This window comes from Arachis duranensis, chromosome 6, assembly GCF_000817695.3.
Source record: "Arachis duranensis cultivar V14167 chromosome 6, aradu.V14167.gnm2.J7QH, whole genome shotgun sequence".
In the NCBI taxonomy this organism is placed as follows: Eukaryota; Viridiplantae; Streptophyta; class Magnoliopsida; order Fabales; family Fabaceae; genus Arachis; species Arachis duranensis.
In genome coordinates, this window is record NC_029777.3 from 109498811 (window position 1) to 109522019 (window position 23209).

Genomic DNA, 23209 nt, shown 5'->3' on the forward strand with positions numbered 1-23209 from the left:
GCGCAAAGATAACCAGAGACGAGTGAGAGAATTTGGGGGCGTGAATATTCACGTTGCAAATATTCATTAGGTTACAATCCTAATATTCAAAATCCTAATTAATGGATATAAATACATTTTTAATTTTAATTAAAAAATAATAATTAATCATTGTTGTCAATAGAAATAAAAAAATAATAATTTTAATTTTTAGTAACAATTATCTTTAATTATTATTTTTTAATTAAAATAAAAAATGTATTGATAATGAAAAAAGATAAATGATACTATTCAATTTTGAATTGACCTACGGTACCCTATCTTTTACCTTGGGCACAAAGCATATATTGATAGAGAAAGAAAGATAAAAACCGCGAAAAAAAGAAAAATTGGAAAATTGGGTTTTTTCACTTTTTCGTTTAAACTCCTAACATTACTAGTAGTCTAGTAACATTTTTTTTTATTGAATTTCTTTTTCTACAAAAGTCCTGTTTGCGGCGATAACAACTAAACCATTGAAACTGAAAAGCCAGTGTGTGATCATTCTCTCTCGTTCTCTTTCAATGGCATTGGAGAATCTTCCTTTGATCATAAAGCTTAAAATTTCTTCCAAACGAAAGCTTGATGTAAATGAAAGCGTCGAGGTGAACTCGGTTTCCTAATTCTTTCTTTCTTTTTTTTTTGTTTTGATTAAGAACGTGATCTTTTTTAAAGTTTCTATTTTTATTGGTTTTTTCAGCTACATTTGTCATATTTTGTTGCTTTCATGATTATATTCCCATTGAAGGTTTGATGCTGTGCATTGTTCTTATTTTGCTGTTCCATGCAAAGTAATTCTCATCATGATCACTTGCCTATTTTTCTTTTTTAGTTACTTGTTGTGAAACATGACTATGACTCTGTCTTTGTTTGAAAATTTTCGATTTATAGAGATTGAAAAAATTCTAAATTCTTTCCAGGTCAGGAGCATGGAGGAAGGCTTTCAGGGATCATGGCACCCGGGGAAAGTTGTCCATTCTGGGAGGCTGCAGCGCCATGTCAAATATGATAACATATTACTTGATGATGAGGTGAATTACCTTGTGGAAAAGGTGAGTATTCCGAAGGTATTGGATGGCGATAGCGACTCTTCAAATTGCAACATTCGTGGTTGGATTAGGCCGGTGCCTCCTAAGAGGGAATTTGAAAGTAGGGAACTTAAATTTGGTCTGTGTGTTGATGTGTACCATGAAGAAGCTTGGTGGGAAGGGGTTATATTTGATCACTGTGATGAAAAGCCAGAGAGGAGTGTATATTTTCCGGATTTGGGTGATGAGATGAAGATTGGAGTTCATCAAATGCGGATAACTTATGATTGGAATGAGGTTACTGGGGAGTGGCAGTCGAGAGGGAACTGGGTTTTTCTTGAAGTTCTTGAGGAGTATGAGAGGAAGATGTTTATTTCAGTTTCAGTGAAGCAAGTTTGGTATGATGTAAGGACCAAAAAGGACTTCGCCAAGATTAGGGAATGGACTTTTAATGAGAAAGTGTTATGGAAAAAAATGGTAATGGAGGTAGTTGATGATTACTTAAGGCTCATACTAGGAGAAGTTTGCTCCTCCTTAGATCTTCCAAGGAGTTTATTGAGAGAAACACCGGAGATGGAGTCTGTTGAATCTACTGCTAATGTTGACTTCAATCAGGCCAACTCTTTGGATGTTGCGAATTCTGCAGGCCAGTCGAGTAGCATTTGTATCACAACTGCTTCTGATGATGGGATTGCTGAACTCCCTATGGAAGGAGGTGAGTCATCGAATTTGTTGAACATGGATCAAAAGTGGCCTACCATTCAGGATCAAGGGGTCAAAACTGTCCCTCAGAAAGAACCAGTTACTCCTGTTCAAGAGGTCTCAACTCAGTTTCACAAAGAATGTGAAATATCCTGCGATGGTGCTACTGAAGTAATATTTAATGGAAGAAAACATAGAAAGCTTCGCAGCTCAACTCAACATTGGGAACCTCTCAGATTGTCTGACGTTGAGTTATGTCCTGATGCTATTGAAGAATATGCACAGGCCCCTAAAAGAGCTTGCCCGGAAAAAGCACGAAAACATCTTGCCCATCTTGGATGGAAAATTGAGTGGAGAAAGCATAAAACAAGCGACACTTGCTATAGGTACAGATATAGGTCGCCTGATAAACAGGGTGTTTACTACTCTCTCAGTCGGGTTTGTAAGTATGTGGCACAGAACCCTTTGCCGTCCCAAAATGATCAGAGTATGATGCAACTTACAGCTGACAATCATCTTGAACCTATTCTTATTGATCAATCAGAAAAGAGTCAGGATCAGAGTGCGATGCAACTTAGAGATGACAATCATCTTGCACCTATTTGTATTGATCAATCAGAAAAGAGTCATGATCTAAATATTTTGCCACCAATTGTGTCGTCTCCTGTGGATGAAGTTGCAGGTGAACCTGAGTTTTGTCCTCAAGCTGTTTTAGAATATAGCTTGAATAGATCTGCAATGCGAGGGCCTGACATGAAAGTGGGTAGGTCCAAAGCAAAGAGGCATCTATTGGCTGAAGGATGGAGCTATCACTATGCAAACCCAAGAAATAAAAGACAAGGGTTTGTGTATATCCCTCCAGACAAGGGAAGAAATCTCCCAACACTCCATGCAGCTTGCCATTATTGTATTGAACAAAATGTTGATAAATGGACCAAGCTCGGAATGCAACCTTTGAATGCACAGGATAATGTTGACCAGGTTTGGAGTGCCAATTTATTGCAGAAAGCGTCCCAATGGCTTCGAGAGGAACGCATGGTACCTCCCACAGAAGTCATAACTTCAAGTGGATCAAACCATAGTCGGAAGCGGAAACTCTTGAACAATACAAAGCCCAGCTTATCTAAGCACCAAAGAAATGGATTACCTCGACGCGTGCTGCGATCAAATAAAAGGGTGCAAAAGGTGTCTACCCCTTCTTTGTCACACCAGAAACCTCAGAATGTACTCTCTTGGTTGATAGACAATAACATTCTGTTGCCAAGGTCTAAGGTTTCTTACAAGCCAAAAGGCAGGCTCTGTTCAGCTGAAGGGAGAATAAGCAGAGATGGAATCAAGTGTAATTGTTGTTTGAAAGTATATAGTCTTGCTGGCTTTGAAAGTCATGCTAGTGGCTGTAGTACACGCAGACCGGCTGCAAGTATTATTTTAGAAGATGGTAGATCACTATTAGATTGCCTGATAAAAATGGTGGAAGATCATATGACAAGGGAAGCTATGGCAAAACCACCAAAATATTTTCCTAAAGGCGAGAATGACAATATTTGTTCTGTTTGCCACTATGGTGGGAATCTAATTTTATGCGATCAATGTCCATCTTCATTTCATGTGACATGTCTAGGTGTGGAGGTAACTAATAATATTCTTCCTCAATCTCATCATATTTGGTTGCATCTTGTTATTGATATCTTAATTCAATTCACCACTTTCATTCAACAATTGCTGTTGGAACTGAATTGTTTCCTCTTGCTGCCTTCATTTTTTTTCCTGTACAGAACATTCCTGAAGATGACTGGTTTTGCCCATCATGTCGATGTGCAGTTTGTGGCGAAATAGAAGAAGAGGAGGGAGATTTCCTTGTTTGCATTCAGTGTGAACATAAATGTAAGCCAATATTTATGTTTACTTAAATTTCCATTTTTGCCCATATAGTCATGCATTGATATTTCCTTCTTATGCAAATGAATGATGCAATGCTTTGTTATCATCAATGCCAACCTTATGCAGATCACTTTAAGTGCCTCAGAACTAAATATGCAACTAACTCGAGAAGATATAGTAAAAACTGGTTCTGCGGAAGGGACTGTGAAAAGGTATACTAATCAAAGGTCATTTGTTTATTTTTTTAATGCTATGCTATTATGTTAACTGGAAGCATTGTTTTACTTCTTACTATTCAAACAAAAATTGCATTTTGTCATCGATATGCTGCATAAATTATCCTAGTAAACTTCTCTAACTTCTATGTTAGATTTTATGGTAATACTTCTTAATCTAGGTAAACTTATTTGCTTCAACTTCATCTTCTCATAATGCCTGCATCATCATGATCATTTACTAGTAGCAAGTTAACGATCATTTCAGATTTGTATGATCAAATGTGTGGTGCTGGAAAGGCCTTTTGCCTTACATACTTGTCTCTACTTTTTGTAGATATATTTTGGTCTCCATAAGCTACTAGGAGAGCCAGTTTCAGTGGGCATTAACAATCTAACTTGGACATTGGTGAAATATATAAACTCTGAGAGTAGTGATCCGTGTACTACTAAAGGTTACTTATTGCCAGAAAGTTACAGCAAACTCAATGTTGCACTCTCAGTGATGCATGAATGTTTTGAGCCCCTAAAGGATCCTTCGTCTACCAGAGATCTCATGGAAGATGTTTTATTCAGTCGATGGTTAGTTATTCTCGTTGTGTTCGTTTTGGTATCATTCAATTTTGTTGATTACTAGATATCTGCCACTGAATTGTGCTACATTGTTATAGTTCTGTGCCAATACCTGATATGTAAACATGTACACTTTATAGGTCAACACTTAATCGATTGAATTTCCATGGTTTCTATACCGTACTTCTGGAGAGAAATGAAGAACTGATAAGTGCAGCAACTGTTAGGTGAGTACGGGATTTGTATTGCGCAACTACTAGTCTTTGCTTGGTTGATGACTGCTATTCGAAATCTTGAACTACAAGTACCTATCCTGTCTCATGTTTTGGTCATCTGGTTTGTTATTTAATTCTTTTAGGGTTTACGGAAAGAAGGTAGCAGAATTGCCTCTTATTGGTACCAGATTACAGTATCGTCGACATGGAATGTGCCGCATTTTGATGAATGAGCTTGAAAAGGTAAGCCACAAGGCACCTACATTTCCCTTACCCCCAGTTTTCTCCTCTCCTCCATTCATTGCAAAGCCTTTATTGTTTGTTAGAAAACACTACAATATATTATCCTATGATTGATTGTGTCATTTAAATTGGAAATAACTGCTCAAGACTTGAATAACTTATCAAATATTACTTTATGATTCATTCCAATCTAAAAATATTACTCATGATGATATACCATGCTCATTTTTATCCATTTAGCTTTCTGGTTTATAAACTATCCTGATGAATTTGTTTAAAAACATTGAAGATTTTACTTTGAATACCATGTAAATCATTAGTTATAATTTGGGTCTGTGATACAGATCCAAAAAACAATTTCACACTGGCACTTCTAAGATTGTGGGTTTTAGGTAAAAAGGAAACAGAAAAGAGAGAATAATGACTCATGAAAGATATGATCATATTTCTATATTGGTTCTTTTTCTTTATAACACCTTTAGTTAAAGTATATAAAGCTTTAAGCTCATCAAAATTGATCTCTCTACACAAATTAACATCAACTCCATAAAATACTATTGGCACAAGGCAACTTAGAAACTCTGTTGGATGGGGGTACAGATTTTCTTGTGGTTATGAGTTCGTCAGTTTGGTTCTTTAGTTGGACCAGAAATGTTATTAACTTGGACAACTGTGGTCAAAATTGGAGTGAACTGGCCAGTCGAAGTTGAACCACCCCTTGGATTGCCTTGGTGCACGGAGAAGATGGATAAACGAAATTGCATGCATTCAATTGGTGTCGGGGCATTGGGTTTTTGATGGCAGGTCATGATGCTTCTTGGTGGTTGTGACCAAAATGTGTGATGTGAGTAGGTGGTTAATGATAGGGAGTAATGGAGGGTGGTTCCTTGAAGTTTCATTTGGTATCCAAAATTTTCATTTTCCAAATAATGAGGGAAGCTGAAAAGAGTCAATAGTAGGGGGTGTACACATTTCATATTAGATTAGATGTGCCAAAATTTCGATTGATTTGCTCTAAAAATCATATTAGGTCAGATCAAATATACACGTTTTTACTTCTACATCAGATTGGATATGCAGGCTTTTCAAAATAAAAAAAAAGTTTTTTAATTTTTTTCATGAATTTTTTTCCCTTTTGGATATGTTTTACTTCAAAAATTATTTTCTTAAATAGTAGAGATAAGATAACCAATATAAAAAAGGGAAAAGGAATAAGTTTTCTGAAAATGATATACCAATATCCGATATTCGATCCTATATACTTGCAGATCGGACTGGATAAAGATCCAATAGCCTAGTGAATTGAATATTATCCGTAAAATTCGATCTGATATAGATTCGATCTAGGTTGGACGTATTGGAATCCTATTTGTACATCCCTAATCAAGATATGCGAATCTGTAAAATGAATAATAGAGAATTACAGTAGTAGAAAATTCAGTAATGCTATTTTGACTTCTACCTAGGTGTAGACAATCCAATTGAGTGATAAAATTATTCTGTCTTTCTCTCTTATTCCCTTGGCTTTCTGTTGCTACAAAATAGTAAAAAATGACAAGATTTTCCGGCAGAGTTATGATTTGGCCAACTTCACCAATGAGTCAAAATAGCATTTCTTTAGAAAATAGGAAAGAATATTACGATAATTAACAAATAAATAAACTTGAAAACAATATTTGTAGTTTACACCTAAAGTAAACTGTGAATTGATCATAACCCATTAGTTAAGAATAATCATGCTTCATTATTAATCTTTTAATGCAGAAGAGCACCCTGTGGAATCAAGATAGATTTTTGGATAATAAAATTGGGCTAGGGATAATTGAATTAAAAAGTAGACCAAGAATTGTGAAAACAAGAATGCTTTGGCACTGAGTTAGATCTATATGGCTGCAATTGTTTTTAGGGAAGACAAAGATAGAAACACAGAGAAACTAGAGTGTGTTTGGATATGGAGATTGATATAAAGGACAGTGTATTTTCTAGGACAAAGGGAAGAAACAAATTTTCTCTCTTTTTTTTGGTATTGAATTTTCTAAGTCTTTATCTCTATATTTGTTATTAAATTTCACAAAATGATTATGGAGAGGACAATAGTGCAAAAATGAGCTGAGTTATTTTACAGATATTTAATCACGTATTGTCGTAATAACAAAAAAATAATCTTTTCATATCTATTGTTTGTAATAGTTTACACTTTATTTGAAGTTCCATTGAATCCTTCTTTCTAACTTGAATTTTCTTTTATTAGACGCTCATGCAGTTGGGAGTGGAGAGGCTCGTTTTGCCTGCTGTTCCTAGTGTTGTAGACACATGGACTGGTTCTTTTGGCTTTGTAAAGATGACAGAGTTCGAGAGGTCGCAATTCTTGGACAATACTTTTTTAGATTTTCAGGATACCATTATGTGCCAGAAGCTGCTGAAGATTCCATCTCCAGAATCGGTTTTGTTAATAGGTTTGTAACTTTCCAAGTGTCTTGTTATATAGCAATGTATGTGCCAGTGATTACATCCTTAAGTTTCATATTGCAGAGTCCCAATCTGAAGTATTACACCAAACAGAAGAAACTGACAAAGGAGAGAAAAAGAATTCACAAATCCACAAGTATGTATCATCTCTGTTTATTAATTCCTAACATGAAATGAGATTATAATGGCATTAGATCCATCAAATACTCTGTGGAGAACAAGTTGGAAGGAGATCAAAGAAGTTGCATTCGGCATAACACTATACCCTCTATATTATTGGAAATTTGGAATTTTAGTTGCATTCATTCAATTGAAGTTCCTCACTAGGCTTAAATTTTGATGGGGTCTTGTGGATTTGATATATGTTAATATTCATTATTACAATTCTTGCTAAGTATAGTATATTAAAATATGCTGTTCTATTTTGAGAAATGATGATAGTATTATATCTAAATGAATGTTGTATTTTTCCAGTAATTGTGCTGGAAGCAATGATCATTGCAGTAATGGTGCCATTGGCATTGAGCAAGTCACACCGGTACTTTCATCTTTGTCTTCTTAATTGTATAAGTGATTCATTCACATCTTGTTTCCATCTTGTTATCTTGTTTTAGTGTTAACACTGAATTTTATTTGGACTCTTAGGTGAATAAACCAAGTCCTGAGGATCCACCGAGCTCTATTGTAACACAAGCTGACAGTAATAATGGCTCACCATATAAGTGCTACTACAAAAGAAGAAAATACACAAAGTTTTAGAATTTAACGAGGTGGTTGGGAGTATTTTCGTTTCAAAGTTAGGGATACAAAAATGTAAATTTAGGTAACTATGTGCATTCCTTGCATGGCATCATATTGCATAAACACGAGCCTCATAGGTGCAAAAAATGCCACTTTTGAATGGGTCTGGAAATGTGAAAGTTTGACCATATTTCTCTCTAAGGATGAATATAATTATTGGGAGTAAAGAATGTAAATATGAATAGGAGAGTCTTGTAATCAATGCTTTGATCAAATGATGCAATACTCAGTTTTTGTTTATTACACACGCAAATGTTCAATAAGAGCGACACAATGAAGAATTTATTATTACTTAATTTCAAAAAAGTTGAATAATTTTTGTTAAAGACGATCTTGGAGAATTCTTTAGTTTAAAATGTCATCCAGTGGGTTAATTTTGTTGGGTTTTAGATAATCTGAAATTAAGGGGTTTTTTTTTATGTTTTGACAGTTTATTTTGGGTAATATTAGGTGTATATTAAAATAAACAAGCAAAATCAGCTTTTAGTAGTATAAAATACATATTAAAAATAAATTAAATAATACATGTATTTATGAATGAATATACTAATAGGAGAGACTGTCTTCAAAGTGCTCTGTTACATAGTGCTCTGATAAGGTTTCTAATAACAATGCCTATTAGGGTTTCCAAAGCTACAGGGTGAAGGGTGTCAGCTAGGGATGGCAAAAATCCCGGCGGGACGGGTATCCGGGGGCATTTACCCGCCGGGGAGCAGGTATGGTGGGTAATTTCTACCTGCGGGGACGGGGGACAGGGCCTGTATAATAAATAGGGCGGGGGCCCCGTGGAGACCTGTTAAATCCCTGTTTACATGAGAAGACTAAAATAACCTTTTATATATATATATGAGTCATTGTTGGAGAAAACCTAGTTGTCACATACTCACATGCTTCACTCAGTTCACTGCTTCGGAGACAGAGACGAGATGTCTCCTCTCCTCCTCACTCCTCAAAGGTGAAACCATCAGTCTCGTCTCCTCTCCTTTTCTTCTCGAACACCGCCGACCGCTGGCCACTGCGTCCCACCTTCTGGGTCTTCAGCGCCGCAGTCTCGTCTCCTCTTCTCTCCACTTTTCTCCACTTCTCCTCGAAGTTCAAACCCGCAGCCCCTCCTGTCTCCTTCTCGAACACTGCCGACCGCCGCCTTTCACCCTTTGGGTCCCTCAGCACCGCCTTCCAACCCCTAAGTGGCTCGTTCGCTCACTACAGGTCTCGATCTCACTCTCGCGGCCACGTCAACTTCTCCTCGTCGCGGTAGACTCGTCGCCAGTCGTCGTCGTCTCCTCTTCACCATTCATCCGTCAAATCGCTAGTCTTCACTAGTCTGCCCCTTTTCTCCGTCGGGTAAGTCAGTCTTGTGGTTTCTGAATTTCTAAATTTTTGAATAGGGTAATTAGGTTCTGAGTGTTGAATTTTCTAATTCTGATTTCTAATTAGGGTCCATTTGATTTTGAATTTCTTATTTAAGGTAATTAGGTTTTGAGTTATGAAGATCTGAATTAGGGTAATTAGGTTCTGAGTTCTGAATTTTCTAATTTTGAATTCTATTTAGGGTTGATTTGATTCTAAATTTCTGAATTACGGTAATTATTAGGTTCTGAGTTCTAAATTTTCTTATTCTGATTTCTAATTAGGGTTGATTTGATTCTGAATTTCTGAATTAGGGTAATTAGGGTTGATTTGAAAAAGGTAGTATAAGATTTAGTTTTAGAATATGCAACAAAGGAAAGAGAGAGAGACCAAATTGTTCAATTAGATATACCACCACCACTATCAATTCCTTCAAGTTCAAAGGGGAGGAAATTCAGTCATGAAGATTGACAAGCTGATTTTGCTGCGCATGTAAGGGAGGAATCCACATTTATTGATACAAAGAGTGAGTTGGATTATTATCTTGAAGAGAGACCGGTACCACAAACTGAACATGATTTTGATATCTTAAACTGGTGGAAGTCAGATGGAGCAAAGTTTTCTACTTTGCAGGCTATTGCTAGGGATTTTTTGGTGATTCCTACTTCTACCGTTGCTTCTGAATCTTCATTTAGTACGGGTGGTTGATTTGTTACGCCACATCGTAGTAGGATGCGCCCGGACACATTAGAGACTCTAATGTGTAATCAAGATTGACTTTGGAACGAACTTAGCACCACAACTAACATAGGATTTGAGTGCTACACAATTCATAACATTGAAGGAGATGTTGATGTAAGTAAACTATTAAATTGCATATAACACACTATGTTTTTATATTATTGACTTATTGAGTTATTATATGATTTTAGCTTTAAATTGTTTTCTTGTCGATGTAGGATTCAAGTAAGTCGGAATCTACCATCACTACCATTACAAGATGAAAGGAAGATTGAGATGGTGAAATTATGGTTTTATGATGTGATGAACTTTGTTTAGTTGCTTATGAATATGGTTGGATGTTCATGTTTGTTGTTATTGTTATTTAAGTCTTTATCCATATGTTTGTAATGACAATTGAGAATTATTTTTAATTTTTTCTAATTTTTTTCAATCCGCGAAAAACCAGGTCCCTGTTATCCGTCGTGGGGACGGGATAGGGACGGGAACAGATATTGGGGGCAAGAGGCGGGGGGCATGTCCCCGCTCCCATGGGGACCTGTTGCCATCTGTAGTGTCAGCCTACAAATGGCATCCAAGGTGCCATGAGAACTATAGTTTGGAATTGTCAGTGTTTGGAAAGACCCTAACAATTCACCCCCTAAAAAGAATATGTAAATCCCACTCCTCCAAGATTGTGTTCATAAGTGAAATAAAGAACCAATCTCGACAGGTGGAAGCAAATCTTCGGGTAAGCGGCTACAAAAACTGGCATATTGTTAACCCGTCAGGAGTGACAAGAGGACTTGTGCTAGCTTGGAAGGACAACATCAATGTTCAAATTATAAACAGTGGAGAATTCTTTGTGGCAGCTGAAGTTAAGAGGTTCGAAAGCAATGAGGTATGGGGTTCATTGGTGTCCATTTGAGTTGTTCAGAAGTTGTCCGAAAATCAGCAACCACCGTTTTAACATTCATTAATTTTATTGACAACAACGAATTAGTGGATATTGGAATGGTGGGGCGGCCTTTCAGGTGGACAAATCGAAGACAAGGAGAGGAGTTGGTGAAGGAGAGGCTTGACCGCTATTTAATTGAGAAGGGATGGAAGCTGGAGTTTCTGAATGTAGTGGTGCACAGGCTCACAGAATCAGGTTCGGATCATGCTCCTATCTTAATGGAAATCGAACATCAATCCTAGCAAAGTAAAAGGCATTTTAAATACCAGGAACGTTGGTGTGGAGAAGAGAATGTCGAGAATTGTCGGTGGAGTGTGGCGAATGGAAGTAGTAGGCTCGACTATGTTCTCTTTGGCCCAAAATTTGAAAGAATGTAGACAAAGATTAGTCAAATGGTAGATAACTCACAAAGAAAACTCTCAGAAAGAAATTGAGGATCTTCAAACTAACTTAGATGAGTTGTGGGTGGCTGGAATCAATGGGGGAGAGGAGATTACTAGATTGGAGGAGAAGCTAGAGCTGACATATATGAAAGAAGAGAGCTATTGGCGAGAAAATATCTAAAGTCAAATGGCTAAAAAAAGACCAGAACACCAGATTCTTTCACCAGAAAATTCAATCAAGGGTGCGAAGGAACATAATTTGGAGATTAGTTGGGAGGGACAATGAAATTACATCGAAACCGGAGGATATTGCAAAGGTAGTTGAATACTACTTTTACGATATTTTTACTTCTTCTTGTTCGGTGGATTCGAATCCATATTTAGAGGATTTGGAGCCTAAAATTATAGCTTCTATGATCCGTAGGCTCCAAAAGCCGGTAACTATGGACGAGTTCAAACGAGCTACGCTCAGTGTTTATGCTCAAAGTTCTCCTAGTGATGATGGATTTACGGCTAAGTTTTTCCACTTTTTTGGGATATAGTTGGACCTTACGTTTTTAAGACAGTGTAAAGTTTCTTTTACAGTGGCAGAATTTTAAAAAATTTCAACCATATTCAAATTTGTTTGATTCCAAAGATGGCAGATGCCAATGACATGACTCAAGTAAGACCGATCAGTTTATCCTCAGTTATGTATAAGATTATTTCTAAAGTTATGGTTCACTGATTTCAAGGCATTATGAATAAAATCATAATTCCAAATCATAGTGCTTTTCTCAAGGGTAGACTAATTTTAAATAATATCCTAATTGCCCACGACTGTATGCACTATTTGAAAAATATGATAAGTGGGGCAGATCATGAGATGACTATTAAATTAGATATGAGCAAAACTTATGATAGGGTTGAATGCAATTTCTTATGGTATATCATGAATAAGCTGGGCTTTGATGTTAAATGGATTAACTAGACTAAGGAATTGGTAACAACTGTTTCTTACTCTATTATTGTGGAAGGTCAACCTTTCGACTTTTTTAGGCCAAATAGGGGCATCCGACCGGGTGACCCCTTATCTCCATATCTCTATCTTTTTTTGTGAAATCATTCTTATTACACAAGGCAGAGCAAAACAAATTAATTCAAGGGGTTCAACTTAATCGAAGATGCGAAACAATTAATCACCTTTTGTTTGCTAATGATTCAATCTTTTTTTGCAAGAGCTCACCTAATACAAGCCAAAGCATTTTGGAATTGTTAAAGATCTATGAGAATTTTAATGGACAAAAAGTCAACTTGAACAAATAGGCCATTTTTTTCAGTCACAACACATTTCGGGACACAAGACTAGCTATTGTGCAAACACTAAATATTGAACATATTGGATCCCAAGACAAATATTTGAGACTGCCCTCCATAGTTCAAAAATCAAAGAAAACAACTTTTGGAGCTATTAAGGATAAAGTTCAGAAGAGGATTTTGGATTGGAAAAAAAAAAGTTTATTGACCTCAGGTGGCAGACACACGCTATTGAGAATGGTAGGGGAAGCGATTCCTATTTATACACTTTCTTGTTTCAAGCTTCCAGACACGCTGTTGACTGAGATTCATAGCATGCTCTCGTAATTTTGGTGGGTCAAAAAGACAAAGCAAAGAATGGTATGGGCTAAATAGGGCACAATGACGAGACCGAAGAATGACGGAGGACTGGGGATCAAAGACCTAAGAGAGCAAAATTTGGTTTTATTGGACAAGTAATCTACACTTTCACAAATGCTCAAAGCTAAATATTTCATATATAGAGATTTCTTACATGCAGAGATAGGTAGCATACCGTCGTGGGACTGGAGACCTGTTCTTGAAAGGTGCAAGGTGATTGAAAAATGCTTGTTATGGAAAATAGGTTCTGATGCTAATGTCCGCATCTTCCAAGATCCCTGGCTCCTACCATCATTTCTCTTTAATGTCCCTCAAGTTGCAATTACAATCCAACCGAACCTACAAGTGTATTATGTTAGTGTGCTACTAAATTCTGATAAAAAGCTAAAACAGAAACCTAATTGAGTCAATTTTTTTGGTTAATATATGTAATAAAATTTTTTCAATCAAACCATCAAAAAAGGAGGATGAAATTAATTGATGCTGGACAAAATCCAGTATATATGAAGTTGGGTCAGGATAGAAGATTACTTAGGAGTTCTTTCATTCTCTTACTTCACTGAGGTCTCAGAATATACAAAATAATAGAGTATCGAATAGCATTTGGAAATTGAAATTACCTCATAAAATTAAGATTTTTTTGTGGAAGTCTTCATGAAAAACTTTCTGTGTTGTAACAAATCCATAGCTGTTTTGCATCTACCCCTTGCTCCAGATGCATGCTAAAAGATGAATCAATTTCTCATGCTCTGGTCCAATGGCCTCTGTCTTCAATAATATGGAGACTAAACTTAATAACCCCTTACTTATGGCAGAGAGAAGAGGAGACCTTTCCCAATTGGTAGCAACGAGGCTTATCTTAGGCAGCGGCTCAAATCGATGATAGACAAAAGATCCTCTTCATTGCGGCCTTGTGTTAGAACACTTGGAAAGCGAAAAATCAGTGTGTCTTTGAGAAGTTAATAAGCCCAGCACCAAAGATAGTGCAAAAAGCCGGTAATGTGAACTCCATAGCCATACCTGATGGATGATACTATTTCTCTTTTATTCTTACTTTACTTTTTCTTAAAGAGTCTTCTAATCACGTTTGGTGATGATTTTGGAAACCTAATTTCTTTTGTATTTCTTTATGGAAATACTTTTATTTTTTTAATAATAAAATGACATTTATCTTTGTAAAAAAAATACACATGTATGTGTATATGGTGGCTGATTTTTCAGTATGAAAATAACATTTTTGTTAATTTAATTCATAAATTGATATAGTGATTTGCAACTAGTTATATGTATGCCAAAAATCAGTCACTAAATGCGTATTGAATACATATTAAACATTGAAAATGAGTTAAATATGTATTTATACACAAATATATAATAGCATATATTTTATTACTGATTTTTTGTATGCATATAATATTTTTAAATAATTTAATTTTACATTTTTATCATCTACTTACCACACAATTTTTCATCACTACCAATAAACGCAGTGGGCTGGATTGGACGAAGTCAGCTTGTCCAATCAACTAGGGCCAGGGCAGGGCCGGCCAGTGCGATCGGCTAGGGACAGCTGAATGACCTTTTACATTTTAAATACACCAAATTATTTCACGTTCAACCAAATTCTTTAAACAAAAATGAAGAGATTTGAATTTGATTATAATGTAAATCTATAGAATTCACAAATCAATTCAATTTTTTTCGCATTAATTCCAAACAAAGAATTTGATTTTGAAATAAAAAAATTCTAATTCCATGGTGTTCCAAACAACCTAAATGATGAAATTGCTTTTTCAATCATAATAAAAGAATGGTTAATTACCAATTGAGGTTTATTCTTGTAGTAAAGTGTCTAGTCCACCGCAACAAAGGGAACCAAAATTCCAATCTTGGCTATGAGAATCGTCCTTGTTTAAGAACCCCATGGTACTCGAAGAGGATGTCACCACTAGGAGTAAAACCTATGAGCAACAAAAAGAATAAAAAGTTAAATCTTTGGACAAATATAATACACTAAAATTAGTTACTAAAATCAACTGCTAATGTATTTGTGTATAAATATATGTGTAGTTTAATTTATTTTTAATGTGTATTTATATTTCAATATGTATTTTATACCAGTGACTGATTTTTGTGGCTAATTTTGTTGTACACGTAACATAGTCGAAATAAATTAGATCTCTATAACAAATTTATTGATGGAAGTGAAATGTTCTAAGAAATCATCCTACATCTTATGTACTTCTTGAGTTGGTATCTAAGAAAATTTCTGTTCTCTTCTGTTGAGTAGAGCTTTCTAGGTAAGATGGAGCACATCATTCCAGGTACCTACAAAAGGCAAACCAAAGTTAGTTGTTATACCAAAAATTAATTGTTGAATAATGGAATAGGGTTATAGTGGCTATAATCACTAAGGATCATTTTTTTTTCTTTTTCTTATTTTACAGAAGATAATATTTCATTTGAGGAAAACTTATATAATACTTACATATATATAAAAAAATTAGGGTAAAATATACTTTTTGTTCCAAAAGTTTGTTAAAAATTTTAAAAATATTCTCAAATTTTATTGTTTTAATTGTCTTAAAAAAATTCGATTTGCATTAAATATATCCTTGACGACTTTTCACAATAACAACTTTTAACACAAGTAAATTAGACATAATTATCATGCATTATTATTAGATTGGTCCTAAACTTTATAAAAGTTTAGCTGCCACAGATATATTTGATGCAAATCGAAAACTTAGAAACAAAATTGAAGCAAAATAAAATTTAGGATTATTTTTATAAATTTTGACAAATTTCATAGGCTTAAAAAATATATTTTACCCTAAAAAATTATAACTCACTTCATAAAAGACAAACAAATATTCTTTATGCTGAATTAAAACCTAAAAGTCGGGTCAATATTCAGACTACAAAGAATTTTGAATAGACAAATTTGAGTTTTTTAGTTTTGAGATCTACATAAAAAAATATTGCAACATTGTGAGATATTTTCTCTCCTATGAAAAAGTTTGAATTTTTTCTCTTCTCCTCTGTCACAAACAAAACCTATATCTACTCTCTTAGAACTTAACCTTTTGGAAATAATATAAATAACAACTTTGCAAGGAAACTGATTCGGATACTAGCCAACTAGTATATGGATTGCAAAAGAAGTTCAAAAAAAAACCTAAATCCACACACCACAGTCCAAAATCATGCTGCTGCGCCGTGCCGCCCACCACTTTCCCTCGCTCAGAAGTCGTTCATGCCGCCCACCACCATCTTTCGCTCAAAATCATTCGGGTCCTTTTTTGTTGAATTTTCTCTTTGAAGCAAACGTGAATTCAAATTATCAAGAGAAACATTCAAAACCAAATTAAAAGAAACATAAAAAATAAAAATAAAAAACATCTAGAACAAAATGAAAACAAGCATTCAGAGAACATCCGAAAACTAAGAAAATGAACATTTAAAACTATTAAAAAAATAATCTAAAACCTAAAAGGAAAAAAAAAACACTTAGTATTGTATTCATTAGTATTGGAACAGGTAATCAATTTAATTATAGTTGAAATTCTACCATGATTGTAGAGATTGGTTGTCGATTTCATTGGACATGAAAACTAAATCAAGAATTCAAGATACATGTCTCTCTTTCCTTTCTCTATTCTTTACCGATATTAGAAACAAAACACAAAAAGTCTCCAACATAAATACATTTCTGTATTTCTGATTAAAAAAAAAGTTTAGTAAAAAGTTTAAAACCATTTTAATTCAACCACCTTCTCAAAGTTTAGTAAAATCATCAGATAGAACATATTCAATCGCCCACTTTAAACATACCAGATATAATCAAACTAGTAATTGCCATTAAACTTAAACGGAACATAGTCATCTAATTTAAACATACCAAAATCAAGTCAAGCAAGCTATAGTTAAGTAAGTAAAAACTTGCTATCCTAAAATTTTAAACATACCACAAGAAAGTTAAGCAAATCATAGCTTGCTATCTAAAGAAACACCAAATACAAAATATATATGTTCAGTGCCAATGAGAGAGAAAACATAAGAATTAGAACTTGTTGAATTTATACTAAGAGTTAGAATAAAACATAACTATATATGTACCTCTATAATTCATGAAGCCAAGTGATTGAAGAATAATGTTTGTGGGAGACTTTAGATAGGGGTGAACGCGAATCGAATCAGATATGGACAAAATTTTGATCCGGTCCGCACTAAAATCATCGAATCGGATCCAATATCCGCAGTTTTTTAAGTTTGGATCCGATCTGCGGATCGAATATCAGATATCGGATATATCCGTAAAACATAAAAATATTTTTAAAAACTTATTTTTATTAAAAAAATATCAATAAAATTCATTTTTTCTACAACAACAACAACAAAGTCTTGTCTCACTAGATGAGATCGGGTACATGAATCAAACGACGTCATTGAGCTCTATCATGTCTATAGAAAAACCATTTACATGTAAATCTCGTTTGACCACTTCATGGATAGTCTTCTTAGGTCTTTTTCTGTCTTTCACCTTTTGTCCATCTTCCATCTCATCCACTTTCTAACTGGGTGTTCTGTTTGTCTTCATTTTTTCTATTATTTTAAATATGTTTACTCTTAAAATAATATTAAACATATTTTTCTTAAATAATTAAAATAATACAACATATATGATAACTACTATTAGTTAAAATAAAATATAAAAAGAATATTTATTTATTTTTTTATTTTTGCGGATACGCGAATATGTAGATCAGATATGCAGATACCTACCCAAAATCCGCAATCTGATCCTGTTAGTGTGCGAATTAGATCCGATCCGATTCGATAGCCTTGCGAATAGGATCCATATCTGCAATTTTCAGGTCGGATTTAGATAAACACGCGGATATGTGGAGTGGATCCAATCCATGAACACCCCTGTACATAGACATGGTGGCACACATCTATGACACATCTATCGTTTGGTTGAAGAGACACAATTTTTTAAGGCTGCGTTTGTTTTGTGTATCCTTTAATACATAGACACAAAATTTGCTTAGACATGGACACTGATACATAGACACGGTGGTACATGTCCACTGTTTGTTTGTTTGCTAAGACACGATTTTTGAATGGACACGGTGGTACACAGATACACACAGAATACATGTTTTTAGTGTCTCTCCTTAAAGCTAAGACATTGAGACACAACTTATGAGACACAACTTATTTCACTTTTATCCCTACTTAATTTCAAAAATTTCAACCTTATTCCTACCTCAACCCTATCCTAACCCCTTTCTCTACACCCTCTTCCTTCTTCGTCAGTCTTCTACCTCTCTCCAGATTCTTCTCCTCTGCCAAAGATCCCGTTGCCGCCGTCATGCCTCCATCCTCCGACGGTCCTCTCTCTCCATTGCTGCACTCTTCTTTCTTGCTTTCTTAAATTTGTGTCTCTTCCGCGCTCTTCTGTCGTTGGCTTTCTCGGATCTATGCCGCCTCTACATCGCTGCCGCCACTTGTACAGATCTGTCGTCCTCGCTGTCCATTCCTCGCGACACAGAGTCACAACACTGTCCAACCCACAGTGAGTCGCAGCATCGTCCAACCCTCTCGACACAGCAAGTCAATGTCGTCATCCAACGCTCGTGACCCAGAAAATTGCAGGACCTTCCTCTGCTCCTTCTCTCACCGTCTCCCTCATTCTCCTGTGATTTTTTTTTATTTTTGGTTATGGTTAATGTGATTATTGCCTCTGTCTTCTCTAATTTTTTTTTTTTTGAGACAAATGGTGATTATTAAAAAATTTATCAGTGATTTTTTAGTAATTAGATGATGATGAAGATGATCAATCTGATAATGGTAGTGCTGGTGGTAATAGATGGTGATGGTGACTGTGGATGGTGGTAGTAGATGGTGATGGTGGCTATGGATTGTGGTAGTTGTGGATACATTGGTGTTATTAGTAAGGATAAATTTGTCATTTTGATAAATTTATATATACCAGTGTACTGTTATGTATAATGTTGCCAAACATGATAAAAAATTGTGTATGTTCATATTTATGTGCTGTTGTGTCTTTGTGTCTCTGTCCATTGCTGGTTAAGACAGCAAACAAACGAAGCCTAAATGTCTCTTCAAGAAATTGAGACACGGATTTTTTTATGTTGGACACAAATTTTTTATTCATTTTTACCATTAATATTTTGTGAATTCTCCAAATCTACCCTCCTTCCCCAGCCGTCCCCTTGTTCTCCTTCACTCTCACCAACATGCTGTCTTTTGCTTCTCTCCCATGACAACAATTCTCTCTCTCCCTTCCATAACTTTCTTCTTTTCTTTTATTTTTATTTTTAATTTTTTTGATAATAATTTATATATGAGTTTTGTTACTTCTCTATTTGAATTGTTGAAAATATTGGTAGTGATTGCACCAATGTTTAAAGAAAAGTAATAAATTAAAGTGGAGATAGTGAATGTGGTGTTACTGTGATATGGTGTTGATGAAAAGAGAAGAATAATATTAATATTTTAATATAATTGTGATTTATGTCTTGTGTTATGTATTATTTACCAAACAAACAAAAAAAATTATGTATGGTTATGTCTATGTCTATTTGTATCTGTCTTATTTTCTTTCCACCTATTAACCAAAGGTGGCGAGATGGATCTTTAGCAATCAAGAGAATTAGACAGAAGTATGGATCTTTCCCTTATAATATGTATACATAATGATCAAGACAAAGAATTAGAACACCAAATAGAATATAACTATATATGTACCTCTGAAATTCAAATTCAAGAGGTCATATAGTTGAAGGATAATATTTGTGTGAGGCTTTGGTACTTGAAAACATGCATCCTATCTAATCTTCTCAAAGGTGACACATGATGGATCCTTTAACTATCAAGAGAATTACACAAAAGTGTAGATCTTTCCCTTATAATATGTATATATAGTGATAAAAAATTAATCATCAAAGACTTAAATCACACAGATTTTACACTATTATTTTATCTCATCATGTACACTAATAATTAAGTGTATATGGTGACATCCAAAATTCAAAATAATCACTCAATCACGTCATGAACTTATAAGAATATCAGGCTTAAACATTCAACCCGTTTTCACATAAACAAAAGCCAACGATCAATAAAAGTCTAGCACAGTGTACTTTTGAAATCAATATAATATATATTAAAAAATAAAATACACAATAAAAATAAATTAAACTATATATAGACTAAAGTATCAAAACTAACCATAAAAGATTAAGACGCTAACAAATCTCTAAGAAAATTAAAATTAACTTGTACCATGAAGGAGTGGTGGTCATTGTTGTCAGCTTTTTGAGAGTGCCAGGTGATGTTGAAATTGTTGGTATCATTGGTGGTGGTGTTCTTCATGGCAGAATTAGAGTTGAATTTTGGGAAATTCAAGGGTTGAAGGAGGCATTGTTGTATCCTGTGCATGCAGTAATTCATTGGTCAACGACAAATCTTTAAAGGGAGTTCAGTACCGCAGCGAATTAGTCTTTGTGAACGGAAAGATACCATAGAAAACTAAAAAGTAGAAGTGAAAAGAAAACCAATGTAAAAGTAGAGGAAGTGGAGTGATGAGAGAAGAGAGGATTTGGAAAAGGAATTGAGAATAATTAGGTTAGTTTAAAAGAGTAGATTGAAAATTTATAACAAATTTTTAGGGTTTAGATAACTTTATCTATGAAAGCCCATCTTTTCTTTTTATTAGAAATAGGACCCAAGGCCCAAAAACAAACAACACTAAATAGCAAACTTCCTCAACAAGCTAACACTCATTTCATTATCTTGAAGATTTGGAATTACAATGTCAGGGAGTCCATATTACCCATCTTTTATGAAAAAGATTATAAGTTAGTTTTAATTTTTTTATGGTCAAATTTATCAACATTATAATTTTTTTTATATTTTAGTATTATACGTATATTTATACACAAATATGCCATAAACATTCAATATTTTTGTTCCATAAAAGTATAATAAAGTGTCATTACTAAAATATAAGTAGATTCAAAAATAGTGGCAATCAAAATCATGAAAAAATGCAACACTACCAAATAATATTTTTACTTGGTAACTATCGAACACCAAGTTATTCGATAAACAACTATTTTCATTTAACTCAATTTTTCACACATTTTCTCAAACACCTCATGTGCAACACATTTGCTTCCATGGAGACAAGTCTAACATACATCTGTTTGAACTCTACTTTCAAATTCTTTTTGCAGTTATATAAAGATCCAACCTCAAACTATACATCTTGATCCAAACTAAAACTATGAAATTTCAACACTCAGTTCATTTTTTCACAAAATTTGCACTTTTTAACTCCCTTAACTTAGATCCTTGGTTTCAACATCCATTTTGCTACCCACTCAACAAATCTCGTATTTAAGCAACAACAAGAAATAAATGAATTTTTTTATGCATAAAAATTACCTTCATGTACCAAAGAAGAAGACTTAGAAGCATGGACGTTGCAAATCATCCTAAACTCCCAAGGGATTTGTATTTTGCTAAGGAGATTTTTGGGGTTGGACTATATAAATTGAAGTAGAAGATGAAGAAGAGAGGTGTTTTATAATGGGTGTGACGTGTGAGTGGCCCGGATGCGTGGTTTTGTAAAGATTTTGGGCAGTTGTTTGACACGTAGTTTTTAAATGAATAGGAATGCTTTTACTGTTTACAACCATTAACGCAAAGAAAAGTATGGGTAACCAATTATTAATGTGCCAACTATTGACAACAATCATTAATTATTAGTAATTATCTACGGTATCTTATCCCTTGTTAGCTTGTTTGGGCACAAAGCATATATTGATAGAGAGAAAAAATTGAAAAATTGGGTTTTTTACTTTTTTTGTTTAAACTCTTAACATTATTAGTAGTTTAGTAACATTTTTTGATTAAATTTCTTTTTCTATAAAAGTCCCGTTTGCGGCGATAACAGCTAAACTATTGAAACTGAAAAGTCAGTGTGTGATCATTCTCTTTTTCGTTCTCTTTCAATGGTATTGGAGAATCTTCCTTTAATCATAAAGTTTAAAATTTCTTCTAAATTAAAGCTTGACGTAAATGAAAGCGTCGAGGTGAACTCGATTTTCTAATTCTTTCTTTTTTTTCTTTTTTTGTTTTGATTAAGAAAGTGATCTTTTTTAAAGTTTATATTTTTATTAGTTTTTTCGAATTTTAGTATTGTGCATGTGTTAACTATTAATGTATGAACTAAAATCACTGTGATTCTCGTAACCTCTCTTCACCGTAGAAGATTTTCGGTGTAAAAAGCATATGAGTGTACCTGAAAAGAGTGGCGACGGTAAAAATCTAAAAGTTTTAAAACATCGCCTATAATTGTTTTGAAATTAAAATTCATATACAATTATTTTTATAAAAAATTATTAATTTTTAATTATTAATTTTATATAAAAATATGTGTATATAAATTTTTATTCTACTATCTTTGGGTCTTTCCACTTAACATTTTCATTCAACACTATTCCTCCCCTCAAACAAAAAATCGAGAATCTTCGATTCTGAATTTGTTGTGAAACACTAAACTCATTATCAGCTGTTGGGATATGCCACGGTCCACATTGAGTCATTGACTCGCAATATGTATTTTTGGCATATGACTTCTAATATTTTTTTTTGAAAATGGACACAGAAAAATGACTTAAGTATTTGTTTAGGTGTCATTATTTTGATAAAAAAAATTTTAATAAAAAAATTAATTTTTAGCGTGTTTGATAAATTTTTAGTAGTAAAAGTAAAAGTACTAGAAAAATAAAAGAAAATATCTTTTTTGAGAAGATGTAATTTACATCTTTTTTTAAAAAGATTTTTTTTTCCTTAAAAAATTTTTTTCGTGTAATAAATAAACAAAAAAATATTTTTATATTGTTATATCCAAACATAATTGATAAATAAAAAGATCTTTTTGCATAAAATACGCAAATAT

The 23209-nt window shown here is 34.1% G+C and overlaps 1 protein-coding gene and 1 long non-coding RNA gene across 2 annotated transcripts; one reads left to right on the forward strand and one right to left on the reverse strand.

The window, feature by feature from the left end:
* Positions 1-755: 755 nt before the first annotated feature.
* On the forward strand, positions 756-7438 carry LOC107495709 (uncharacterized). The gene is given in 7 exon segments (XM_052263347.1): positions 756-3538; positions 3541-3632; positions 3756-3841; positions 4182-4426; positions 4558-4644; positions 4776-4875; positions 7127-7438. Coding segments are annotated over 7 exon segments (3495 nt in total). The 5' UTR covers positions 756-866; the 3' UTR covers positions 7340-7438.
* Positions 7439-7467: 29 nt separating this feature from the next.
* Positions 7468-21855, reverse strand: LOC107495887 (uncharacterized). Its single transcript, XR_008010656.1, has 9 exons — positions 21691-21855; positions 20527-20674; positions 16405-16528; positions 15444-15540; positions 15035-15173; positions 14670-14791; positions 13833-14232; positions 13388-13551; positions 7468-8072 (listed from the first exon to the last, which is right to left on the reverse strand). It is a non-coding gene; the product is annotated as an uncharacterized LOC107495887 (long non-coding RNA).
* Between the last annotated feature and the right edge of the window lie 1354 nt (positions 21856-23209).